Source organism: Heptranchias perlo, chromosome 15 (genome assembly GCF_035084215.1).
Source record: "Heptranchias perlo isolate sHepPer1 chromosome 15, sHepPer1.hap1, whole genome shotgun sequence".
NCBI classification, from domain to species: domain Eukaryota; kingdom Metazoa; phylum Chordata; class Chondrichthyes; order Hexanchiformes; family Hexanchidae; genus Heptranchias; species Heptranchias perlo.
Genome location: NC_090339.1, coordinates 7,652,547 through 7,675,598, shown reverse-complemented (window position 1 = coordinate 7,675,598; position 23,052 = coordinate 7,652,547). Strand labels below are relative to the sequence as shown.

General features: G+C 45.7%; 1 protein-coding gene across 2 annotated transcripts in view; it reads right to left on the bottom strand.

Moving 5' to 3' along the window:
- The window catches only part of LOC137332852 (sodium- and chloride-dependent neutral and basic amino acid transporter B(0+)-like), a 51,234-nt gene extending 33,468 nt beyond the window's left edge, over window positions 1–17,766 (bottom strand). Inside the window, exons 1-7 of one of the 2 annotated variants that reach the window (XM_067996808.1) lie at window positions 17,452–17,766; window positions 17,051–17,204; window positions 14,246–14,377; window positions 11,996–12,163; window positions 7,388–7,526; window positions 6,434–6,566; window positions 5,593–5,733 (exon numbers count right to left, since the gene is read on the bottom strand). In XM_067996808.1, the coding sequence (XP_067852909.1) occupies window positions 5,593–5,733; window positions 6,434–6,566; window positions 7,388–7,526; window positions 11,996–12,163; window positions 14,246–14,377; window positions 17,051–17,204; window positions 17,452–17,523 (939 nt within the window). In that variant the 5' untranslated portion in view covers window positions 17,524–17,766. The remainder of the gene's footprint in view (window positions 1–5,592; window positions 5,734–6,433; window positions 6,567–7,387; window positions 7,527–11,995; window positions 12,164–14,245; window positions 14,378–17,050; window positions 17,205–17,451) is intronic. The other variant, XM_067996809.1, reaches the window with a different exon arrangement.
- Window positions 17,767–23,052: the final 5,286 nt, after the last annotated feature.

Genomic DNA, 23,052 nt, shown 5'->3' with positions numbered 1-23,052 from the left:
TAATATAGGTGGTGGGAAAGATAATGGAATCTTTACTCAAAGGATGTAGTAGAAAGACATCTAGAAAGCAAAAATATAATAAAGAATAGTCAGCACTGATTTCAGAAGGGAAAGACATGCTTGACCAATCTTATTGAATTCTTTGAAGCAGTACCAGAAAGAGTAGACAAGGGTAATGTAGTAGATATAATATATTTGGATTTTCAAAAGGCCTTCGATAAGGTACCACATTGTAGACTCATGACTAAAGTCAGAGCATGTGGAATCAGGGGACAGGTAGCAGAATGGATAGCAAGCTGGCTACAAAAGGTAGCTCGTCAGACTGGCAAATGGTGGGAAGTGATGTTCCACAGGGATCGGTGCTGGGACCATTGTCGTTCACAATTTATATTAACGATTTGGATTCAGGAATCAAAAGTACAATTTCAATATTTGCGGATGACACCAAATGGGGGTGCAGTAAATACAAATGAAGGATGCATCAAAATGCAAGAGGACATTAATCAATTTGCAGAATGGGCATTTAACTGACAAATGAATTTCAATGTAGAAAAATGTGAGGTGATACATTTTGGTAGGAAGAATAGGGAGGCCACATAATACTTGGATAATAAGGGCGAGAAATTGGGATGTGTGGCACTACACGACCTCCCGAAGTGGCAAGATAGAGTCTTAGCTGCACATGCATGTTTCCAGCGTGACGTGCGCTGGACGCCATCGTGGTACAGGTTTTAACGTATGCGCAAGTACCTAATGCCGGCAGCACATAAAGTAGGGAGAAAATGCGTACAACGTGCAACGCTGATTTAAAGTGACAGACACCATTTTGGACATTAACGCTCAACTCAACGCACAGACTTAACCACACACACCTGAACTTATCTTAGAATGCCTGGAGGATGCCCCACCAGTGCTATTTAAAGGGACCATGCAGGTGTTGCAGGTTAGTTGCTGGATTATTGCTGCTGGTGGAATAGGAAGTGTTTTTTGAAGCTCCCGAGGCTTGCTGAGAGTTGCTACAGTACATTTGAGAGTGGTTTGGCAGGTACTGCCTTACGGTTCGGAAAGTTATAACTGTGGTTGAACAACATTCCTGGCAACCATGGGTGGTCTGCTAGGGCTCCCGCTGGGTATTGAGCATGACTGGAAGCAAGCAGAGAGGCCGCGCACAGCAGGTCAAGTTGCGAGGAGAGGATGAGATGGTGCAGGAAGCCGTATCCAATGAGGGCCTTCCGGGACCAATTCTCTTACCTCAACATGAGCGAGGAGCATTACATCTGATGACTGAGGTTCACCAAGGAGGCCGTGATCGAGATCTGTCAACTGGTGCAGCCACAACTGCAGCCTCAGAGCAGGGCAAGGGCAGCATTGCCTGTGGCTGTGAAGATAACCGTGGCACTAAACTTCCATGGCTCAGCATCATTTCAGGCCTCTGATGGCGACATGTGCAACATATCGCAGTATTCACTGCACTTCTGCATAAGGGAGGTCACAGACGCACTGTATGAGATGCAGAACAGGTTCATCACCTTCCCTCTTGTCAGAGACAAGCACAACGAGAGAGCACGGGGATTCGCTCACATTGCTGGCTTCCCCATGGTGCAGGATGCCATTGACTGCACACACATTGCCCTGCGTGCCCCGCATATTAACTCAGCCGTCTTCGTCAACAGAAGGGGCTTCCACTCCCTGAACGTGTAGCTAGTGTACGACCACACACATCAAGTCATGGAGGTCGATGCCTGCTACCCTGGGAGCAGTCAAGCAGTCACGATGCCTTTGTTATGCAGTCCAACTTGCCAGCTATCTTTCACCCGGCTTGGCAAATCAAAGGCTGGCTACTGGGCGACAAGAGCTATCCTCTCATGTGGTGTCTCATGACACCGGTCAGGAATCCACGCACACCTGCACAGCAGGCCTACAATGAGAGCCATGCCGCCACACACAACAATGTGGAGCACACCATAGGCTTCCTCAAACAACGCTTCCACTTCCTGGACCGTTCTGGAGGAGCCCTGCGGTACTCCGCTGAGCAGGTGGGAAGATTCATCGTGGTATGCTGCATGCTGTACAACTTTGCCATCATGAGGGATCAGCCTTTGCCACCGATGATCAGAGAAGACCCTGAGTCAGAAGAGGAGGCCGAGGAGGAAGAGGCTGAGGAGCCAGAAGAGGAAGTGGAGGAAGGCGCAAGTGTGCAACATGGAACACACACCTTCTCTGCAAGGGATCTGCTTGCTCACCTGATCCGTGCCCGCTATCAATAATGTGAACTACATCACCAATAGTCCTACACTCCACACCATTCCGCTCCCATAAGACAATCAAATCATTTTCCATCAGATTGCACAAATAAAAACCACCATCAATTGATAAATAAAATTATGGAAACAGAACAGAACTATTCACCTTTGTGCATTCCCTTAGTGCCTGTTGTCCGTGTGCCTTTACCTATCCTAGTGCTCCTACGAGGTGCATCTTCAATGGCTGGAGCATGGGTGGTGGGAGGCTGCTGACCTTCAATGGAGGAGCGTGCAGACGGCCTTGGAGGACGACCTCGGGCAGCTTTGGGCCGGGAGGGCCCAGCTTCAGACTGCACCATCTCAGCATGGGCCGCAGCAGTCTCGTCTGGCTGGCTGATAGGCAACAACAAGGGCACTGGCGGAGTGGCAGGGATGGGAGCACAAATGCTGTCATCCTGAGAGAGGACAGCAGGTCCGACTGCCATGGCGCCACTGCCACTCTCCTGGAGCGGCGCCTCAGTGCTCCTGGTGATCAGCTGGAGAACGGATTGCTGGATTACTGTGATGCCCTGGAAGCCCCGTTCCACATTTGTCCCCAGAGCCATCATGGTAGATTCCACAGGTGTGTTGATGGAGGTGACCACCTGTTCCATGTCAGAAAGGATTGGCTCCAAGCTCTGCGCAAAACCCTGAGCTGGACTCCTCCTTGCCCCTTGTCAATGTGCGCAGGCTTTCTGGCAGGCTTAACACTGCCTTAAGCATTTGGTGGTGTATGCCCATCAGCCGTCTTCTGTAGCCTGGCCCATCAAAGTCCTCATCTGATTCCTCTGCAGCAGAACTAGTGAGCGACCTCGCCCTCCGGCGAGCTGGCACCTGTGGTATCCGTTCCCCCCACCCTAGCTCCTGCGCACTTGTGCTCGGTGTCTCACAGCGTGCAGATCCCTCCTCTAACCTAACCTCTAAAGGATGCACAATGTCAGTCTCTGAGCTGGTGGACGCGAATGTTAGATCGAGTGACGGTATGACTTTAGTGTCCTCCACCTCTTCCTCAGACGGTGCCGCAACGTGTTCTCGGGGGTCTGCAATGACAAAGGGAAATAGGTTGAGTTATGGAGAGGGGAGAGGAGCAAGTAAGACGTGCGTGCCGACTGCATCTGCAGCACGTGAGTCAGAAAAGATAATGGGAGGAGGGAGATGTGGGAAACGAGAAGGCGTATTAGATATGCAGAAACCCCTTTCATCGGGAAGTGGTCAAGGCTGCAGCAATGGCCCGCCCAATGATCCGAAAGAGTCTCCTCCAAGGTTGTTAGGATGTGTCGACATGCCTGTCCTCCCTCAGGTCTCTCCTGCTGCCGGCAGTTATGCACCACCTTCTCCTGCAAGACAGAGGGCAGTGTGTTAGTGAGTATCCTGCAAGGTGTCTGGGTAATGTGCCTGTCATGGTCGAAAAACTGCCAGAGTGTGTGACCTGTGAATGGTGGTTGTGTGGCCTGCTAGTGTGGGTACTATGTGTGGGTGAGATGCAGCATGCCGAGTGCAGCATTGCGTATGGATGGACCATGTTGGGCAGTGTTTGTTGGTGGGTGAGTGACTGGAGTGGGTGTGATGCGTGGAGCAGTGGTGCAGTTGGTAGGATGTGCCACTTGATTCTTGCATTCACTCACCTTGACCACTTGTGTCAAATCGTTGAACTTCTTTCGGCATTGCACCCACGAACATGGTGCAATGCTTCTGGCGTTCACTTCCTGGGCCATAGCCCCCCAATGCCTGCAGAGCTGGAGTCTGGAGGGTCTCCTGCCACCCTGCGGGTACATGTTGGCCCTCCATTCATCCACCCCTTCCACCAGGGCCTCCGGTGCATCATAGGAGAAGCGTGCAGCCCTCTCTCGCATTGGTCCTGCCATCGTTCTGGCCGTCTTTTCCTCCTCCTAGTGGACTGTGCCTGTCCCATTTAAAATGTGCCCCTGCACCTTTAAGAGATGCAGGCTTCCGATGACGTGCGCTGTGTAAGCCCCATTTCCAGCTTTGGCATTCTCCGTGCAGCCTCTCAGCAGCGCAGGTAGTGCTGGCTGCACGGAGCTATCATGGTAAGTCGCAGGCCACTCGAAATTCACGTGTGTAGGGGCCATCGTGCTACCAATGCCCGATAATAAGCCTTATCCAATTTTTCCCCTAAGAGTCTAAATGGGATAGAGAAGCAAAGGGATCTAGGGATACAGATACACAAATCACTAAAAGTATCAACGCAGGTTAATAAGGCCATTTAAAAAAAAAAGTAAATCAAGCGCCAGGTTCATTTCTAGAACGATCGCATTGAAAAACCAAGAAATTATGTTAACCTTGTACAGAACCTCGGTTAGACCACACTTGGAGTATCGTGCACAGTTCTGGTCTCCATATTATAGAAAGGATGTAGAAGCATTGGAGAAGGTGCAAAAAAAGATTCACAAAGATGATACTAGAACTGAGAGGATATCCTTATCAGGAAAGGTTGAACAGGCTGGGACTCTTTTCTCTAGAAAAGAGAAGGCTGAGTGGTGACCTGATGGAGATCTTTAAAATAATGATAGGATTTGAGAGGGTAGACGTGGAGAAAATGTTTCCACTTGTGGGGGAGTCCAAAACTAGAGGTCATAAATGTAAAATAGTCGCTAATAAATCCAATAGGGAATTCAGGAGAAATTTCTTACCCAAAGAGTGGTAAGAATGTGGAACCCACTACCACAAGGAGTAGTTGAGGCAAATAGCATAGATGCAATTAAGGGGAAGCTAGATAAGTACATGAGGGAGAAAGGAATAGAAGGGTATCCTGATAGGGTTAGATGAAGGAGGGAGGGAGAAGGCTCGTGTGGAGCATAGACCAGTTGGTCTGCACGACCTGGCTGTGCTGTAGTGTCGATGTAACTCGATGTCTATTTACCTGAAATTTTTATTATTGAATCTGTTACAGGAGACTGAAAAGAATCAGCTTTCAAAAAGTAAATATGGCAGCAATTGCGACTCATCATTAACCCATGATATCCTTTCCAGTCCCATCATATCCCATCGAATTCCGTCACATCGCATCTTATCCCATTCTATCTCTTTCCATCTGCTAACATCTAGATGCCAAAAGTCGTGCATTAACTATTGGCCTTTATCCCAAGGATTCAGTTAAAACTTTCTTCTAATTCCTTGAACCAAAATTAAATAACTGAAATCTTTCCCATAAGTAAACAACAATCCTAAAGCAGCATTCAGTTCTTCAACTGAATATCTCAAACACTCAGGGTGATAAATAAACAGAAACGTCAAACAGTTTGACAGAAAAATACATCTGAAATTCTATGGATTATCTCGGTGTATTTACCTCAGCATCAGCCAGTTTTGAGAAGTCTGACTGGCTTCCAATGTAATATTCAATTCCTTTATAGGCTCCCTCCAGGGTAACACCTCGGATCAGAAGTATGGTCAGAACCACATAAGGGAATGTCGCAGTGAAATAAACCACCTGACCATGGAGAGTAGCTTGTTAGATTATCCTGTATTGCTGGTACAACATTTACATTATTGCATCCAATTGAATGGCAAATTAATAGGATTGTATTCAAAGCAGAGAAATGAACCAGAAGACAATTGGAGGAGAAATAACTACACGAAGGGTATATTTAACACTGAGCGACAGATTGTTACTGAATTTAAATAACACAAGATTATTCTAACTTATTTGTACCTCATATTCAGGGAAGTAACACATTTAAACAGGAGAATAGATCAGAGGGATGAATATATTTAACTCCTCACATTTACTCCTCAGGTTTCTTTCTCATTATCCAGACAAATCACTCAAATAAAACCATGACCCTAGCCTGCTCAATCACTTAGCAAGCCCTGCCCAGCCTCCCAGAGTAATTGGAGATTCACCCAAAGTCCTGTAGCAGCAACTGAAACCCTTAGAATGAGGGGAACATTTCAGGGATTTGGGGGAATTGCTGCTGTTCTTTCACTCAGGAGAAAGATCTTCAGATCTCACTCAGGCCTGCAGTGCTCATGCATTCTGGATCTCACACTCCCCAAAGAGTCAGTGTTAACATCACCTGTAAGATAAATCATTTGTGAAGTGGGCTGGTTTATCAATTCTAGTTTTACTGTTGTGGAAATCTGTACTTTGTCACCAGACTTTTAATTCTATTCATCATCAATCGTTTTACCTTTCCTGAAGATTTGATTCCTTTCGATAGCGCTGTCCCAATTATCAGCCAGGTCAGAAGCAGACAGAGGGCTAAATACCAGACTATCTCCCCAGTCTCATCCATTGAACTTGTTCGGCGTAAAACCACTTTACTAAATAAAATGACAACAGAAAACATCCTATGTAAGGATACAATTCATTACAGACAGTCACTATTAGATACAATGCACAAGAGTATTTCGTCAAATATAAATGGATTTGAACAATATCCAATTTGAGCAGAATCAGTACGGCTTTTAGAAGTGAATTGTTACCAAAGAATTGAGATTAAATTTGATTTCCTCTTGAATTTTCTCTCTATTACTATTGATGTTTTTCAATATAAAGCTTTGTTCAAACAGTGAGTGCTGATGAGATTCCCTGGAGAGCTGATTTGAAGGAGTTCCTGACTGTGCTTCATTGACTGCCTTACAATGCACTGTTAAAACTACCTGGTTTAGTCACTGTATCTCCCAATGAATTCAGCTCATTCATATTGTTAAACATGGTACCTGCTCCCAGCCGGTTTCCCCCAATTCAATTACCAGGTCTGTGATTTAAACACAATACTGAATTCAATTAAAAACAGAGAAAGAGATAACATTCATAAATAATTTGATTTTTTAGGAGTTCTAGTGATGAATCCCTTTCTTGAATAACAAGAAAATAAAAAATGCTCAATAAAGGTTTCACTGTATAAATATTGTTAAAGTAAACCGACAGTGTTAGAAACCAGGGAGCTGTTACCCAATGAAAGAGCCCCTGTTGTAATGTTATTTTTTGAACAGACCTATGATGTAAATATTACCTCTATCTAAATCAAACAACTTTTCACTCATTAAACAGGACATTCACTCAACTAACCTTCCCAAGAGGAAGCTACTGGTACAGCTGTGCAGGTTATAGGTGCAGCTATCTGTAGTAATTTACTTACTCCCAGTATTGCTCACTTGGACCCTGGTGAGGAACGTAGATTTCTGATCCATTTGTGCAAGTTTCATTGTTTTCCTGTAGCCATGTTGTATTAACTATTTCAAAATATCCATCATCCAGAGTGAGATTGCAGAGTGGATCTAGAAAATGTGGAATGTGTTTTAGAAGGACATTTTATCGGGAACGATGCTGTCATTTCTAGTCATATAATGAGGGCCACTGTTTTACTCTGACTGAATCAATCCAATCCCTTTTATTACATGGGTGAGGCCACAGATGGGTCAGAACATAGAGATACAGTCTGTACACTCCACTCACAGCACAGTCCAGCTCTGGTGGTCACTCTGCCTGTAATGGTAGATTTTATTTGACAGATTTAGTACTGCTACTGATCACAAGACCAGGTTAAGGCTTCAAAGTATAAATAGTTCCTTCAATGAATCGTGATTATCACAGACGGCCATCAATATAAAAAGACACATTGTGGTGATAGAATTTTTAGTGGGTCTCCTGGTTGTTCACTAGAACTTCAGCGGAAATCCCAGAGAAATGGTGTGACCCCCAGCGTAATACGTGACCTCCAGCGTAACACGTGACCCGTTGGTGGAACAGAACCCTTTGGCATCACATGACCCCATGATCCTACAGCCTCCTTTATTTCCCATCCATGTGCAGCATGGGTTACAGTGTTAACTGTTTCACAGATCTAACTTTACACTTCTTGTCCTGGAGTTTCCTCTACACTTGGGCCCAGAGAGACGTGTAATATGGACACGGACAAATTACGTGGCTGAAAAGATCACGGAATGTTGTGTGTAAGTTAATTACACACAAACGTACAATATGCCCAAGTCTCCTCGATCTTTTACATTCGTCCATCAAACCCTGTGTCCCAACGATTTTCCACACACAAACCTGGCCACCTAGCTCTCAATCCTCCAATTGTAATTGGGGGTGGGGGGGGGTGGAGTTCTCTTTACATTGTGTTGAGATTCTCAGGCGCACAGGCACCTGTGGTCACCTGAAGTAAGCACAGATCAGCAGACCAGGAAGAGAATGGAAGCCTTATTCATATCTCGTTGCTGCAGGAAGCCATTATATAGTCAATTCTTGAGTAAATTAATAGACAGCTCATTTTATGGCTATACCCCTGCTTTTTGTTAAATTGGATGAAGAGGAGGGAGAGAACCAGAGACAGGAGGCCCAATGAGTGAAGCACCACAGGAGAAGACTGTATCACATTCGCCAATATCCCATCCTGAGAGGATACTGGGCTCGACTGACATTCCAGGAGATGTCTGAGGAGCTGACTGTGCTTCACAAAGGAGGTCCTCAGCCATCTGTGTGACATCCTCAGAGATGAATTGAAGCCTCGGTCCATGTGCTGCAGAGCGCTCATGGTGGAAGTGAAGGTGGCCACAGCCCTCAACATTTACGGGTCTGGATCCTTCCAGGTATCCCTGAGGGACCTGTATCCGATCAGTCAAGGGGCAGTGAGGGACAGCATTCGACAGGTGACTAACACCCTGTTCCACAGGACTGGGGAGTTCATTAAATTTGCAAGGTAGGTCATTGAGAGAACCATCGGGTGCTGAAGCGCCACCCAGGTGCCTGCAAACAGCCTGACCCACCAGGCCTTTGCATGTCCTGGATTCTGGGTACACAAACTCTCCCCCTCATACTCCACATCAGGCTTTCCCAGGTGGCACTGATAACAGCAGGAATTAGCACTTGAAGGAAACATGCCTCACAGGCCATGTTTGGAGTTTACAAATATTCAGCACTGTGGAGCACAAACAAATCAGGCAAAAAAGTAACAAATTTTCCCCACAATTATCCATTGTATCCCACAGATCTGATTGGCCCCTGCTTACAGTGTGAGCAATAATATATTAACAATCATATGCTTAGCACAGACCAATCATTGAGCTCCCAGCCTAACTATCACTCTGGGGCCAATCCCCTGCCTCCCTGCTCCCTCCAATCATGAGCCCAGTCCCAGTCCACTTTCAGTAATGGATCCAGGAAGTGAACGGCAAGCCCTTCTGATCACTGCACATGTCCATTGCCTCCATTAAACCTCCCTCCAGGCTTCAGAAAGGGTAAAGCATCACATCAGGCCTTGTTGTAAAGAAAGAATGAGAAAAGGTTCCTGGACAAACACGGAGGTGCACAGACAAGAGGAAATATGTGAGACACAAACATAGAAACATGGAGATAAAAGAATGCCGGGGATTAAATTGGGCCGCGTATTTGTGGGTAGAAAGCATGCACACAATTCCGACCAGAAGTGCGCCATCCACCATATTGGGTGAGGACAAACAGGAGGCATCCGTTGGGCCAGCTACATATACAAATAAAGGGCCTAACACCTGCTTCAGGTTCTTGCTGCAACGTTGGTTTGCCCTGAGGCTGCCTCAGAGAAGACCAATTCTAAACATTGCGTATATAAAAAAAGGTACGTACTTATCACAATAGTCGCTACTCCCGGTCCCAAGATCTCCAACCTCCGACATCCTGGCCCTGACCTCTGAGCATCCTCCTGGACCCTGGCCCCAATCTCCAGATCCCCAATCCCTCCCAACCAACCACTCGATCCCTGCTGCACACTTCAGGCCCCTGACGACCGTAAACGCACAGTTTAAGCATTTATCCTGTGGGCCACTGCACCGGCTGCATGACGATCAGGTCCGAGGCCCAATATTTGTGCATAGGTATCAACGCTGAGTTGGGGGGAGGGGGTCTCAAAAAATGGTCGTCCTGAATTTAACCCATGGAGATAAAATGAGTGGAAGAGAAACAGAAAGACTGAGAGAGCAAAAGAGAAAGAATTCGAGAATATAATGCCATCAGAGAGATAGTTACAGGAAGAAAGAGTCACAGTGTTTCTGTTTTTAATTTTGCCAATGAGCAACTCCATGGGAGATCAACAAGTTACCTTGAAGTATTTCTCTTGTTCATAAACATTTATTACTGACTATCCTGAAAGCCCAGTAACTCAGTAACATGGAGCATGATTTTAACTTGGAAAAACGGGTGGGTTGGGGGTGGTGGGGGCAGTAAAAAAATTTAAAATCTAAAACCTGCCCATTTCAGGCGGGACAAGGGGTGGGCAACCAACCCGCTCTCAGGAGGCAGATCATGGCGGGGTGGGGTGGAGGAGGAGGAGGGGAGGGGAGGATGAGGAGGAGGGGGGGGGGGAGGGGGAGGATGAGGAGGAGGGGGGGAGGGGGAGGATGAGGAGGAGGGGGGGAGGGGGAGGATGAGGAGGAGGGGGGGAGGGGGAGGATGAGGAGGAGGGGGGGGAGGGGGAGGATGAGGAGGAGGGGGGGAGGGGGAGGATAAGGAGGAGGGGGGGAGGGGGAGGATAAGGAGGAGGGGGGAGGGGAGGGGGGAGGATAAGGAGGAGGGGGGAGGGGAGGGGAGGGGAGGGGGGAGGATAAGGGGGAGGGGGGAGGGGAGGGGGGAGGATAAGGGGGAGGAGGGGGGAGGGGGGGAGGAGGGGGGAGGGGGGGAGGAGGGGGGGAGGGAGGGGGGAGGGGGGAGGGAGGGGGGAGGGGGGAGGGGGGGAGGAGGGGGGAGGGGGGGTCATTGCAGCTAGGCTGGTTGTGCCTGGGGGAAGCACTCCTGCTGCTCTGGGCCCACAAGCTGTGCTACAAAGGCACTTATCTGCAGTTTCTGAAGAACCACTGATGTACAGCACAGAAAGACAGAGAGCAAACGAGGAGGTTGCGGGCGTCCATTTTAACAGCTGTTTCGTTTTTAACCCCTGAAGGCCAGGGTTTTCGGGCCTTCTACTTCACACCACGTGAGAGGAGGCGAGAAGGCCTGAAACTGCAGGTAAATGCCTTTATAGCACAGCTTGTGGGCCTGGAGGAGCAGGAGTGATTCCCCCAGGCCCAACAAGCCTACCTGCAGCGACCCCCCTCACGATCTCCGGACAGCCCCCCAATGACTGAGCCCCCCCCCCAAGTTCCGGGTTTCCTGTCAGGAATTCCAACCCCCCGCTCCCTTCCCAGCTCCCCAGTAAAATCATGCCCATGATTCTTGCTTCTGACTTCTGTTCACGCATTTCTGCTGTACCGTCAAAATGAAGATGGTAATATTCTCGACTATGGGATGTTTCATTGAAGTACTTAACTCCAACACTTCAAAACTCGCATCTGGTCTGAGTGCACAACCAGTTCAATTGACCAATCAAGCTTCAGAATTGCTCCGTCTCTTCTTTAGATATAACATCACCTTTCTGTGATGACCTAGTACGATTCGCTAGGACGGAAGTAACACTCTCTAAATAGGACTGTTGATTAAAAGTTGTACCAGACCCACTCTGCTTAATATCTAAACCAATTTTGCCAATAAGCAAGATCAACAGGTTTCCTTAAACTAATTAACTTGTTCATAAAGATTTATTACTGATTATCCTGAAAGCCCAGTGACTCAGTAACATCATTCTTGCTTTTGAATTCTATCCAAGCATTTCTGCCGTACGATCAAAATGAAGATGGCCACTGAAAGTATTGTTTATTTTTCTCACTCATTCAGACCGACAGAATGAAAAATGAATAGTCGGTGTCTATAATTTACCAGATAGAAATTATCACAGTACCTTTGGGAGTCCTGCTGCATGTTTCATCTGCACCCCACCAACTGAAGCAGTCGGTCCACGGCAGGGGGGATTGGAAGGAAGCAAACAAATAGTACAGGCCGTAGGCGATGATACAGGAGTAGGAAATGTCGGCAAGTGTTATCGCAATGACCGCAGTGATCCCCACTCCTTAAAACACAATGTGGAACAGGAGCTTAGATTCGAAACTACTTATTTGAAATAAATTCTTTCACATGGATTCAGCTGTACTTTATTCCCAACTAGTTTAATGCAAATTGTTATGCTGATATATATAAAGTTTTCAGTCAATCTTACTTCAGAAGTCACATTTTTGTTATATTAGCTGAACAATAGAGATAAATATAACATTTAAAGACAAGAAGAGAGCCAATTATTTCCTCATGGTTTTCTGACCTAGTGGTAAAGCCAGGAATTCACAACCAGCTGCAGAGGAACAATAAACCTCCAACTGAGCTCAGAATGTACCTATTTCCAGCCCTTAAATCAGTATGGTCTTAAAGGCCAAGTTAAACAAACTCTATGCAGCAGAATAATACAGAGCATGTTACACGGTGTAAAGTCTCTGTCCTCATTAAACAGCTTATCATCTGACTCACTGAGAGATGTGCTAGTGAAAATAATTAAGTGTGAAATTGAGGTTATCATTTTTTAATTCTCAAAATTAAGAAGATAAAAACCTTGAATAAGGTAGATTACACAAGTTGGGTGTGCAAGAATGGACAGGTCAAGGAAAATTCGAGCAAGAGCCCATGAAGATATGGTGTACATATAATTTTAATTACGCTGCCTGGCAATGAAACAGTTAAAACTAAAATGCTGAAATAACCTGTGCTTAGCGTAGCTACTATAGTCCAAGGTAGTGTCTTTAAAAGAATTTAGAAATAATGCTTTGTTGAGATAAGCTGCTCATGGTTGACCAGCCTAATCTTCGTCACTGCAACTCTGGACAATGTCCTGTCTCTTAAAGAATTTAGCCAGTTGAGATAAGCCGTTCATGGCTGATCGGCTTTGTCCCCTCCAGTCTAAATTCATCAAGCTGACAATAACAACCAATCAACCTTATCTTCCCTGACCTTGAGTGTAAGTACAGGTGATTGTAAGAGGTCAGTAGTAGAGGTAAAGCTACAGAGGAGAAGAGAATACCAGTCGGGTTACGACTCTACTCAAGAAGGTAACAGGGTAATATTGCTCTATTCTTATAACAATCACTTGAGCATTGTAATTATCTTAATTTGTGCTTGGTTTGATCACCTCAATAAAGAATCTCGTCACCACCCACAAGGTGTCAAGGTCAGATTTATTACAGGTGTTAACTCCTCCCCATTTTCCTGAAGGTCTAACTCATTCTGGGGTTTGTTCCCACAGGTGCTGTTCACCCTCTGGCCTCCTGGCCAAAGGCACATTCTTCACCCAATAACCTAAATAGTGAACATCATTAATTATTAACCGGGAGGGGCATCCCAGCTGGGCCCAGTCCTGTCCTCACCCAATGTCCATAACCCACACGTGTTCTCTTTAGCGGGAGTTGGCAATCAGTGACAGGATCCTTGGCTGATGTTTTCCTCCTTAGTCGAAGGACACGGGGACAGCTCTAGTGCCCTCACTGTTGCTCAGGACAAGCTGCACTGTTGAGCTATACACATGATTCAGTTTATTTTTTAATTCTAAGCAGTACACCAGCTCCCATTCATTCTCTCATAACTCTCTCAATTTGTTTTCATTTTTCATCATGCTTTTCATTCCAGAGACACACCATTGCACCAGGAGAGACTGAATTCCCTCCTCCACTTTATAATCAATGGAAAGTATTTATCCACATCCTTAAATCCCTTTCAATGATCTGATGAGCCCCCAGTTGCTGCATCGAAATGAAATGAAAAAATTAACACAATCTCAATTAATTGACATCATTTTTAGAAAATTGAAACATGAAACCAACATCAGTGTTAATTACTGAATGACAGATAGAGAGTTCTCCAGGTATTGGGTCTAATATCTGATTAAATTCAGAATGAGGAAAGAAAACATTTCACTCGCTGTGTCTGCCTCTTCACTGTCTGTCTCTGTCTTTGTAAAAGTGTACAACAGATCAGATTGTAAACAGTACTTCAGTAAGGCTGGTTTAAACCACCAACTGATAAGGAAAATATAACCAGTATATTAATATGAATTAAACACTATTACTCATTTAAACTATTGCCGAGCTTGTGTTGCTCAATAAACACTAACCTTGCAGCATTGGCACGGCTTTCCACACTGCAACAGGTCCGAGGCTGGCAAACTGCCCAAAGGAAGATTCCAAGAAAAACGTTGGCATCCCAGCGAGTGCCAGCATGAGTGTGTAGGGAATAAGAAATGCACCTGGAAAAAATAGTAAAGGAAAGCTGAAAAAGATTGTTTGGATGTTAGAGTGACCAGGTTTATTCATGCAGTTTTGGAGTGGATGTTAAACAACTAAACAGTCCATTTCACATTAACACAGGAACTTAATATTGTCATTGACAGAACAGTGTGACTGCAGATTGCAAGTTTACTCAGCATCTGAATACAAAACAAAACAGTCACAATGGACATACAGACTCTTATCCGATTGCATTACTCCCAACACCACAGTTCATTGTACTTGAGAGAATCAAATGGCACCTGGCATAAAGTAAATGCTCTATTTCAGCACAGTCAAGTAGTTTACAGGCAATTCATTATGGGGTCGGTGCAGAGGGTGAAAATACAATCTGTGCTCCCAGCAGAAAGTTCTTGCATTGATTTTGCTCCAGGAAATGGAGGATCAGTCATTACTGTCAAAACTACAGACTTTGACAGAGCAGAAAGACAAGGGGGTAAATTTTAACCCCACAAACGGGTGGGTTGGGGGCAGGTGGGAAGGTAAAAATTGTAATAAACTAAAACCCGACCCCAACCCGCCCATTTCTGGTTTTAACAGGAGGTGGATGGTGGGGCCGGCGACCAATCCGCTCTCAGGAGGCGGGTGGGTCAGTAAAATCTTTTAAGGAGGCTGCGGGTCTCCATTTTGACAGGTTTTTTATTTTTAACTCCTGGGGACCAGGACTCCCGGGCCTTCTAATTCATGCCACGTAAGAGGGAGTGAGAAGGCCCAGATAAATGGGTAGTGCCTTTATTGCACTGCTTGTGGGCGGGAGGAGCAGGAGTGTTTCCCCCCAGCCTAACATGCTTACCTTCCGCGATCCCACACACACAATCGGCCGACCAACCCTCCACCATGTCCGACACGCCACACAATCTTCAAACCCCCACGACCTCCGACCCCCCCACGATCTCCGACCCCCCAAAGATCTCCAAACCCCCCACGACCTGCGAGCCCCTCCATGATTTCCGACACCCGCCACGATCTGCAACCTCCCCCTACAATCTCCGAGCCCCCGATGACCGAGCCCCTGATGACCCCCCGAATAACGGACCCTCCCTTATAACCATCAACCACCCCCCACCCCCGGATGACGATGACCTCCACCCCCTCCCCCTGGCGACCCTTCCCAAAGGCAACCGATCCCCCCCGACGACGACCTTCCCCCCCACCCCGACGACGATTGTCATCCCCCACAATGACCTCCCCGAAGACCTCCCCGACGTCGAACAACCCCCCGACGATGACCGACCCCTCCCCCTATGACGACCGACCCCTCCCGACGACGACCAACACCCCCCAACGACTCCCAACCACCCCCCCCGATGACCCCCAACCCCAACACCCGCACCCATCTCAGACTTACCTGCTGGCATGTGCCCCCTGGCTGTACTCCCATCCGACTGACAACCAGCCTGTCAATCTGGACGGCCTGTCGGGCGGGAAACCTAAAGAAAAATTCCCGGCAGAAAATATCCCCCGCCATCTTCCCGGCTCCCAATTAAAATTTACCCCATGATTATAACATTAAAATACACCACAGCCCTGAATTTCCTCAATATTTTTCGATCAAACCATGATGTCTGTGTTGGACCTTTCCCTGGAGTTTATTTTGAGCGGGACCCATTGCCATTAATTTTGCCCCCAATGAAATTGCTGGTGGAAGTCCAGGCCAGTGTTTCCTGCACCTGCCCCTTTTACAGGGTTCATAATAAAAATGATCAGTAACGACAGGAAGGGGTCATGAGTCCAAATTCCCATCATTATCGCCAGATTGCTCTCAGCCTAACAAACATCAATATCATTAATACGTCAAAAGATATTCAAAAGTAATAAATCATCAATTTTACACACCTGCCAAGGCTCATTCATTTTGGTTTTAAAATACCATCTATTTGGTATCTCACTCTTAACTAGAACCACATTTATTTAAAAGGGTTTGATCAGTGTCAGTCTTTCTAGAAATATAAATTTTACTCCTGGATATTCCCTGAGTTTGTGGGTTTTACTCTGGAAGAGACAGGTGGAATAATTTCTTTATTCATTCCCTCTTCTCCAGCTAATCTTGGTGATGATCTTTAAGTGTAGTGTTTCTGGTACTGGGCTAGGAACCTACAGCTCACCAGTTCAAATCCCATCAAGACAAATTGTGAAATTGAAATTAATAAATCTGGGAACCTGTGGGCTGGAGCAAAAAATGACAATAAGAGCTGGTGGAGTGTTGTAAAAACCCAACTGGTTCACTGACTGGGGGGAAACACTCCTGCTCCTCCTGGCCCACAAGCAGTGCTTTAAAGGCACATACCCATTTATCCTCAGCTGAAAAAGGTCACTGCCACCCCGACCTGGTCTGACCGACACATGACTCCAGCATCTCTTAATGCTCTCAGAGCAACTAGGGACAGGCAATAAATATCACCTTGTCAACATCACCCACATCCCAAGAAAAAAGATTTTACAAATAGCCAACAGTTTAAAGCTTTGAGATTCAATTCATCGCTCCTTATATCAGCAATGTTCAATCCTGTATTACTTATCGAGTACAAGAAAGGGTTCTCTGGTTCATTGAATTTAATATTCTTCATAAATCAATGAATTGTTCCCTTTATTTCTGCTTTCTCTCCCCTGTATTTTGGATTTCACTACAGTACCTCCTCCATTTCTGTAAGCCAGGTAAGGGAATCGCCAGACATTGCCCAGACCCACAGCACAGCCGATCATTGAGAGCAAGTAGTCAGTCTTCGAAGACCAGTTGCCTCGCTCCACATTCTCGTCCCTTTCACCCACATGTTCATTGGTGGCAGCCTGGGGGAAAGAGAGGAAATGGCCCACTCAGAAGTTAGACTTTGTCAGATTAGAACTCAAGAAAAAGTAGTTTTCACCCACTCCAGAAACACTGTGTTGTTCTCCATTTAGCCCCAACTGGTTGGTCGTTTGGAAACACCCTGAACCCCACAGAGAGCCTCTGAAAATCACAACAACCAAAATCTCCGAATCTGCACCTCTCAGGGTTTTACATGAGATTACTGTCAAATTTTGATAAAATTCTCACCGTCACCTCTGGAGGGTGTGTTTGGTGGTCATTCTGTGAGAACCCAGATGAAGTCAATTCTCTCTGGTCCATTTTTGGACAATGATGAACGATTCTTTCACTTGCTCAGGGGTTGGATTTAAACCTTGAGGAGGAAACTTTTGTCCAAAACGCTTTGAACTTCGTCCTGCTCCGGGACTCTGGTTAAGGATGATTCAGTTCCACACCAAGCAATGACTCTTCCACAGCCAGAAGCCAGTCCCTTAAAATGTCGTCTCGCTCTGTTTACTCAGGATCTAGTGATACCCAAGTTCTCAGAGTATTTCTGCTGTTAATAATTTAATTTACAGACTAAGCGTTCCAATGACAGATGGTCATATATCCAATGCAAATTGACAGACTGTTGTCAATTCAGTTGCATTATTTGCATTAGTTTCAGAACACTCAGCACCAAAGTCCTGTGGGACTGTGTCCACAGGTTTGACAAAAGCTGCACTTTTAAAGGGGACAGCACCAAGTGCACCTGCAACAATCAGAAGCTCAGGCAAAGCAAAACTCTGCATGTATTTGCTAAAAAATGAGACAATATTTTCTAATGCCAGAAACCTAAAGGTAATCCTTGGACTGTTTTAGTTAATTTTAAACTTTTAAATTACAGTTTAAAAATTTGGTTTCGCTTGAATTACACAGAGACAATCTGTTCCAAATGGTCGTGTATCCAATGCAAATTGACAGACTGATGTCAATTTAGTTGCACCTGTGGGGTTTGTAGTCAGACACACAGGATGTGCAGGGCAGCTGCACTATTCGTGCTCAAGGGGTTTTGGAACCAACTGTCCTTAACATTATCAGCTAGAAATTACTGTTGGTAATATTAGCGGACAGAAGATTAACAAGTTCATATGAAGCTCCTCTATCTGCTCTATTAGTGGAGATATTAACCCTTTAAAATTAACAAATTAATGTCTCCATTAAAATAGCTGAAAGAGGAATGTGATCTGAATATGTTAAATGTTCATTCACTAATATCACCAACAATAATTGCTAACCTAATATGTGATGATGAATTGTGTGTTTAATAAAGAGATTTAATTGGGTATAACAGAGGTCAGGATTACTGTTATAATCCTCTTTTTCCAGGAGATGAAAAACTGGCCTTTGGAGCTGGTTTTTAACTGTTCAAATGGCAATTTTTAAAATTCCACTCCCAACTCCAAAATATATCAGAGAAACAAGAGGACTGAAGAAATAAAATAAATTAGTTTTATATATAAAATGTGATTTATTATATTCGGGTTAATATGACATTAATGGCCACTCCTGTGGTTTGAGAAGCTTTATTACAGAACAGTGTTTTTGTCAGCATCATATGTGTAAACTTACAAACTCTGTCTGCCCAGGGAAGTGGGAATTTCTCTGAATCTGCTCCAGAATAAAATTTCTCATCCTGTGACAGGTTTTTAATGGGACGATCAATGAGGGATTATGTTGCCTCTCTCTTCACAAGAGGCCACAGAGGTTGATCAATATGTCTGAGAGGTGATTAGTAAAAGGAGATCATTGTGGTGCTGACTGGTGTTAAGAACGGCCCAAATTCCAGGACTTGTTCCTTAAAATGCATAAACCACTGATAACCGAAAAGCACTCGTGAAAAATACAGACCACAATAAACAGAATTTCTAAAATTTGAAATGAAGCATTCACAGTAGGTGTTAACCTTCACGTAGGAAAGATACTCTGAATCTAGTAGTGATCCTGGAATATTTATAAATAAGAACAAGGAAGTGATGTTAAATTTGTACAAGATATTGGTCAAGCGACAGATGGAGCATTGTGTGCAGTTCTGGGCACTCCAATATTATGCCATGGATAGAGAAAAGTGAAGATTCATTAGAATTATAATAGAAATATGAGGTTATAGTTTTGGAGGAAGGATCAAAATATTGGGGCTTTATTGTTGGATCAGAGAAGGTTTGCGGGGTCAATAATTATTTTGAATATTCTGAAAGGTTTCGAGAAGGTAAATAATGAAAGATTGTTTCTACTGTTTGGCTAATTGATAACAAGAGGGTGTAGAGTCAGGATTATCATTAGATGAATGAAGGGGCAAGTGAGAAGAATTTTTTCACACAGAAAGTTATTAAAACATGGAATGCTTCAGAGCAATTTGCTATTGAGGCAGTGACTACAATAATATCATTTAAAAGGGAACTGGATAAGTATTTGATTGCACAGGGTTCAGTTCCATTCCAACCCCTCAGAAAATGAAGCAGTCCGAGCCCGTATGCAACAAGACCTGGACAACATCCAGGCTTGGGTTGATAAGTGGAGAGTAACATTCGCACCAGACAAGTGTGAGGCAAAGACCATCTCCAACAAGAGAGAATCTAACCACCTCCCCTTGACATTCAACGGCATTACCATCGCCTAAACCCCCACTATCAACATGCTGGGGGTCACCAATGACCAGAAACTTAACTGGACCAGTCATATAAATACTGTGGCTAAAAGAGCAGGTCAGAGGCTGGGTATTCTGCGGCGAGTGACTCACCTTCTGACTCCCCAAAGCCATTCCACCATCTACAAGGCACAAGTCAGGAGTGTTATGGAATGCTCTCCACTTGCCTGGATGAGTGCAGCTCCAACAACACTCAATAAGCTCGACACCATCCAGGACAAAGCAGCCCGCTTGATTGGCACCCCATCCAGCACCCTAAACAATCACTCCCTTCGCCACCAGCGCAATGTGGCTGCAGTGTATACCATCTACAGGATGCACTGCAGCAAATCATCAAGACTTCTTCGACAGCACCTCTCAAACCCGTAACCTCCACCGCCAAAAAGGACAAGAGCAGCAGGCACATGGGAACAACACCACCTGCACATTTCCCTCCAAGTCACACACCATCCCGACTTGAAAATATATCGCCGTTCCTTCATCGTCGCTGGGTCAAAATCCTGGAACTCCCTTCCTAACAGCACTGTGGGAGAACCTTCACCACACGGACTGCAGTGGTTCAAGAAGGCGGCTCACCACCACCTTCTCAAGGGCAATTAGGGATGGGCAATAAATGCTGGCCTCGCCAGCGACGCACATCCCATGAACAAAAAAAAATGTGATCATCAGAATGTAAAAGGGGAACGGACAGAGAAAAGGAAAGAGAATAGACAGTAACGGTTGAAGAGTTAGCACAGCAAGGTGCAATGGGCCATATGGCCCCCTACTGCACTGGAGGCCTGGATTTTAACTGCCAGTGAGTTCACAACGGGAAGCCACGTTGACGAGTTCATTTCCAGCCTAACCCGTGGCTAAATGAGAGCTGAGTAATTTTAACGGACAGGCCTCATTTAAATCCCACCCACCAACCATCCCGCCTGGAGTGGGCAGGAATTTGACGGGATCCAGCGGAAATCATCCGGCCCAGAGAATGCCCATAAACACAAGGTCGGTGTGGGATTGGGGTCTGGGGGCATCTCACAGGGGACTCATGTTCAGGAAGGGGGCAGCATGTGGCATGGGAGGCCTAAGCTGTCCTTGTCGAGCTCAGAGGAGCATTCCTGCATTTCCTCACTTGACAAATGAAATTTGAAAAATGTACTTTTTTTTGGCCTTTACTGGGGCTGATCCACTTCTGTCCCAGGTTGGCCATGCGGGAAAACTACAACAGCTTCCCTGCTTCAGCCTGAGTTATAATTTCAGTCTGGTCCCAACAACATCATTGGGACATCATGTGCATGTGTAAAGAAGGACCCTGCTGGTTTTGGACAAGAGTCCTTGAGCAGATGGTGGGATCCTGGTGCCTCCAGGGTGGGTAAGTAACTCGGGGCTGAGCGAACAATCCCAAGCTGACCTTTCTATCCCATATCCTCTCCATCACAAAGACAGCGGTCGTAGCATCACCCTTCTCCACCCTTGCTTCAGCCCATCTGCTGCTGAAACCCTCACAATTACATTTATCACCTCCAGAGTTGACTATTCCAATGCTGTTCTGGCCACCCTTCCATTGTCCAATTGCTATAAACTTCAGCTCATCAAAACTCTGCAGCCCGTATCCTAGTCCAGACAAAGTCCCAGTCAACCATCACTCCTGGCCTCGCTGACCTTCATTGGCTCCTGGTCCCCACAATGCCTCCACTTTAAAATTCTCATCCATGTGTTTAAATCCCTTCACAGCTGTGACTCTCCTTATCTATATAACCTGCTTCAGCCCTACAATCCTCCAGAACTATCCATTCCTCTGACTCTGGCCTCTGGTGCATCCCTCACTCCCATGCCCATCATTGGTGACCATGTTTTCAGCCATCTAGATCCCATCCTCTGGAATTCCATCCTTAAACCCCTCTGACACTTCTCCTGCCTCTCCTCATTTAAAACTCTCATGAAAGCCCACCACTTACACCAAACTTTTGGTCACACCTCTTAATATCTCCTTCTTTGGCTGGCAACCATTTTTGTTTAATTATGCCTCTGTGAAGCCCTTTGGACATTTTTATAATTAAAAGTACGATATAAATGTAATTTATTGTTGTTCTATGTACGTGGTCAACCATGTTGAAGTTCATACAAAAGGTCACTGCTGCCCAGCACTTAACAGGAGGTGTGAATACATATTCTCCACTGGAACTGGGCAACAACAACTGGGAACTCACTTTTGTGCCATGGTTGGGTTTCCAATCATGTCAAAGGCACCATTGGATTGGACACAAGTCAGCGTACACAATATATTTAACTGTCTAAATAGGAAAGGTTATCATTCCTTCCATATACAAGTGGTACTTGTAATCAAATGTGGGGCTGCCTTCGCTCATAATTACTTCATTATTGCTCCAATAAAAAGATTTGAGAAGATGAGAAGGTTTCAGGATTGGTTTGTGTGTAGAAACGTGTGCGGCCTGAAGACACAGTCATTCTTTCTTTCCCAGTGGGGTCAATGACTGAAGTTTCAGACTTGGTGGCTCCGGGGATCCAAGGTTAACACCATCGATGACACTTCTCCCCGTAGTACGTCAGACGTCAGGAGAAGGATTCTTACTACCAAGTGGCATAAAGACTCTTTGGAATGTCCTATGCCAGATTTGCTGATTACACTGCTGGAAGAAGGATCATAAGGAGAATGAATCGCAGGGCTAACCCCAGTGTTCAGATACCTCATTGGAGGTCCTCGTGGAGGAAGTCTGGGCAACGAGTACTGTTCCCCAGCACCCTAAGGACCATCCCCAGGGTGACTACCCAGCAGGCTTGAGCGGAGGTGGCTGAGACGGTCAGTGCCAGCAGCATTATCCCCAGACCTGGGTTGAATGTAGGAATTAGTCCAATCACCTCCCAAGAGCAGCACGGGTGAGTTCAGCTATTCATCTCTCCATTTCTCTCAGCAACACCTGACAACACTCCTGTCACCCCCACCACTCCCAACAATTCCCTCCCCTCCATCACATCTTTTAGCATACAATCCCAAGGGCACACTGCAACACCTCTCTTTCTCATTCCAAACACACTCATCTCTTCCTTTGCTCTCTTCACACTACATATTAGCACTCGTACAACCACCAACTCCTCCCATCACTCCTTCCTCACCCCACATTCCTCACACTTGACTTTACATTTATCACCTCCCATCTTCA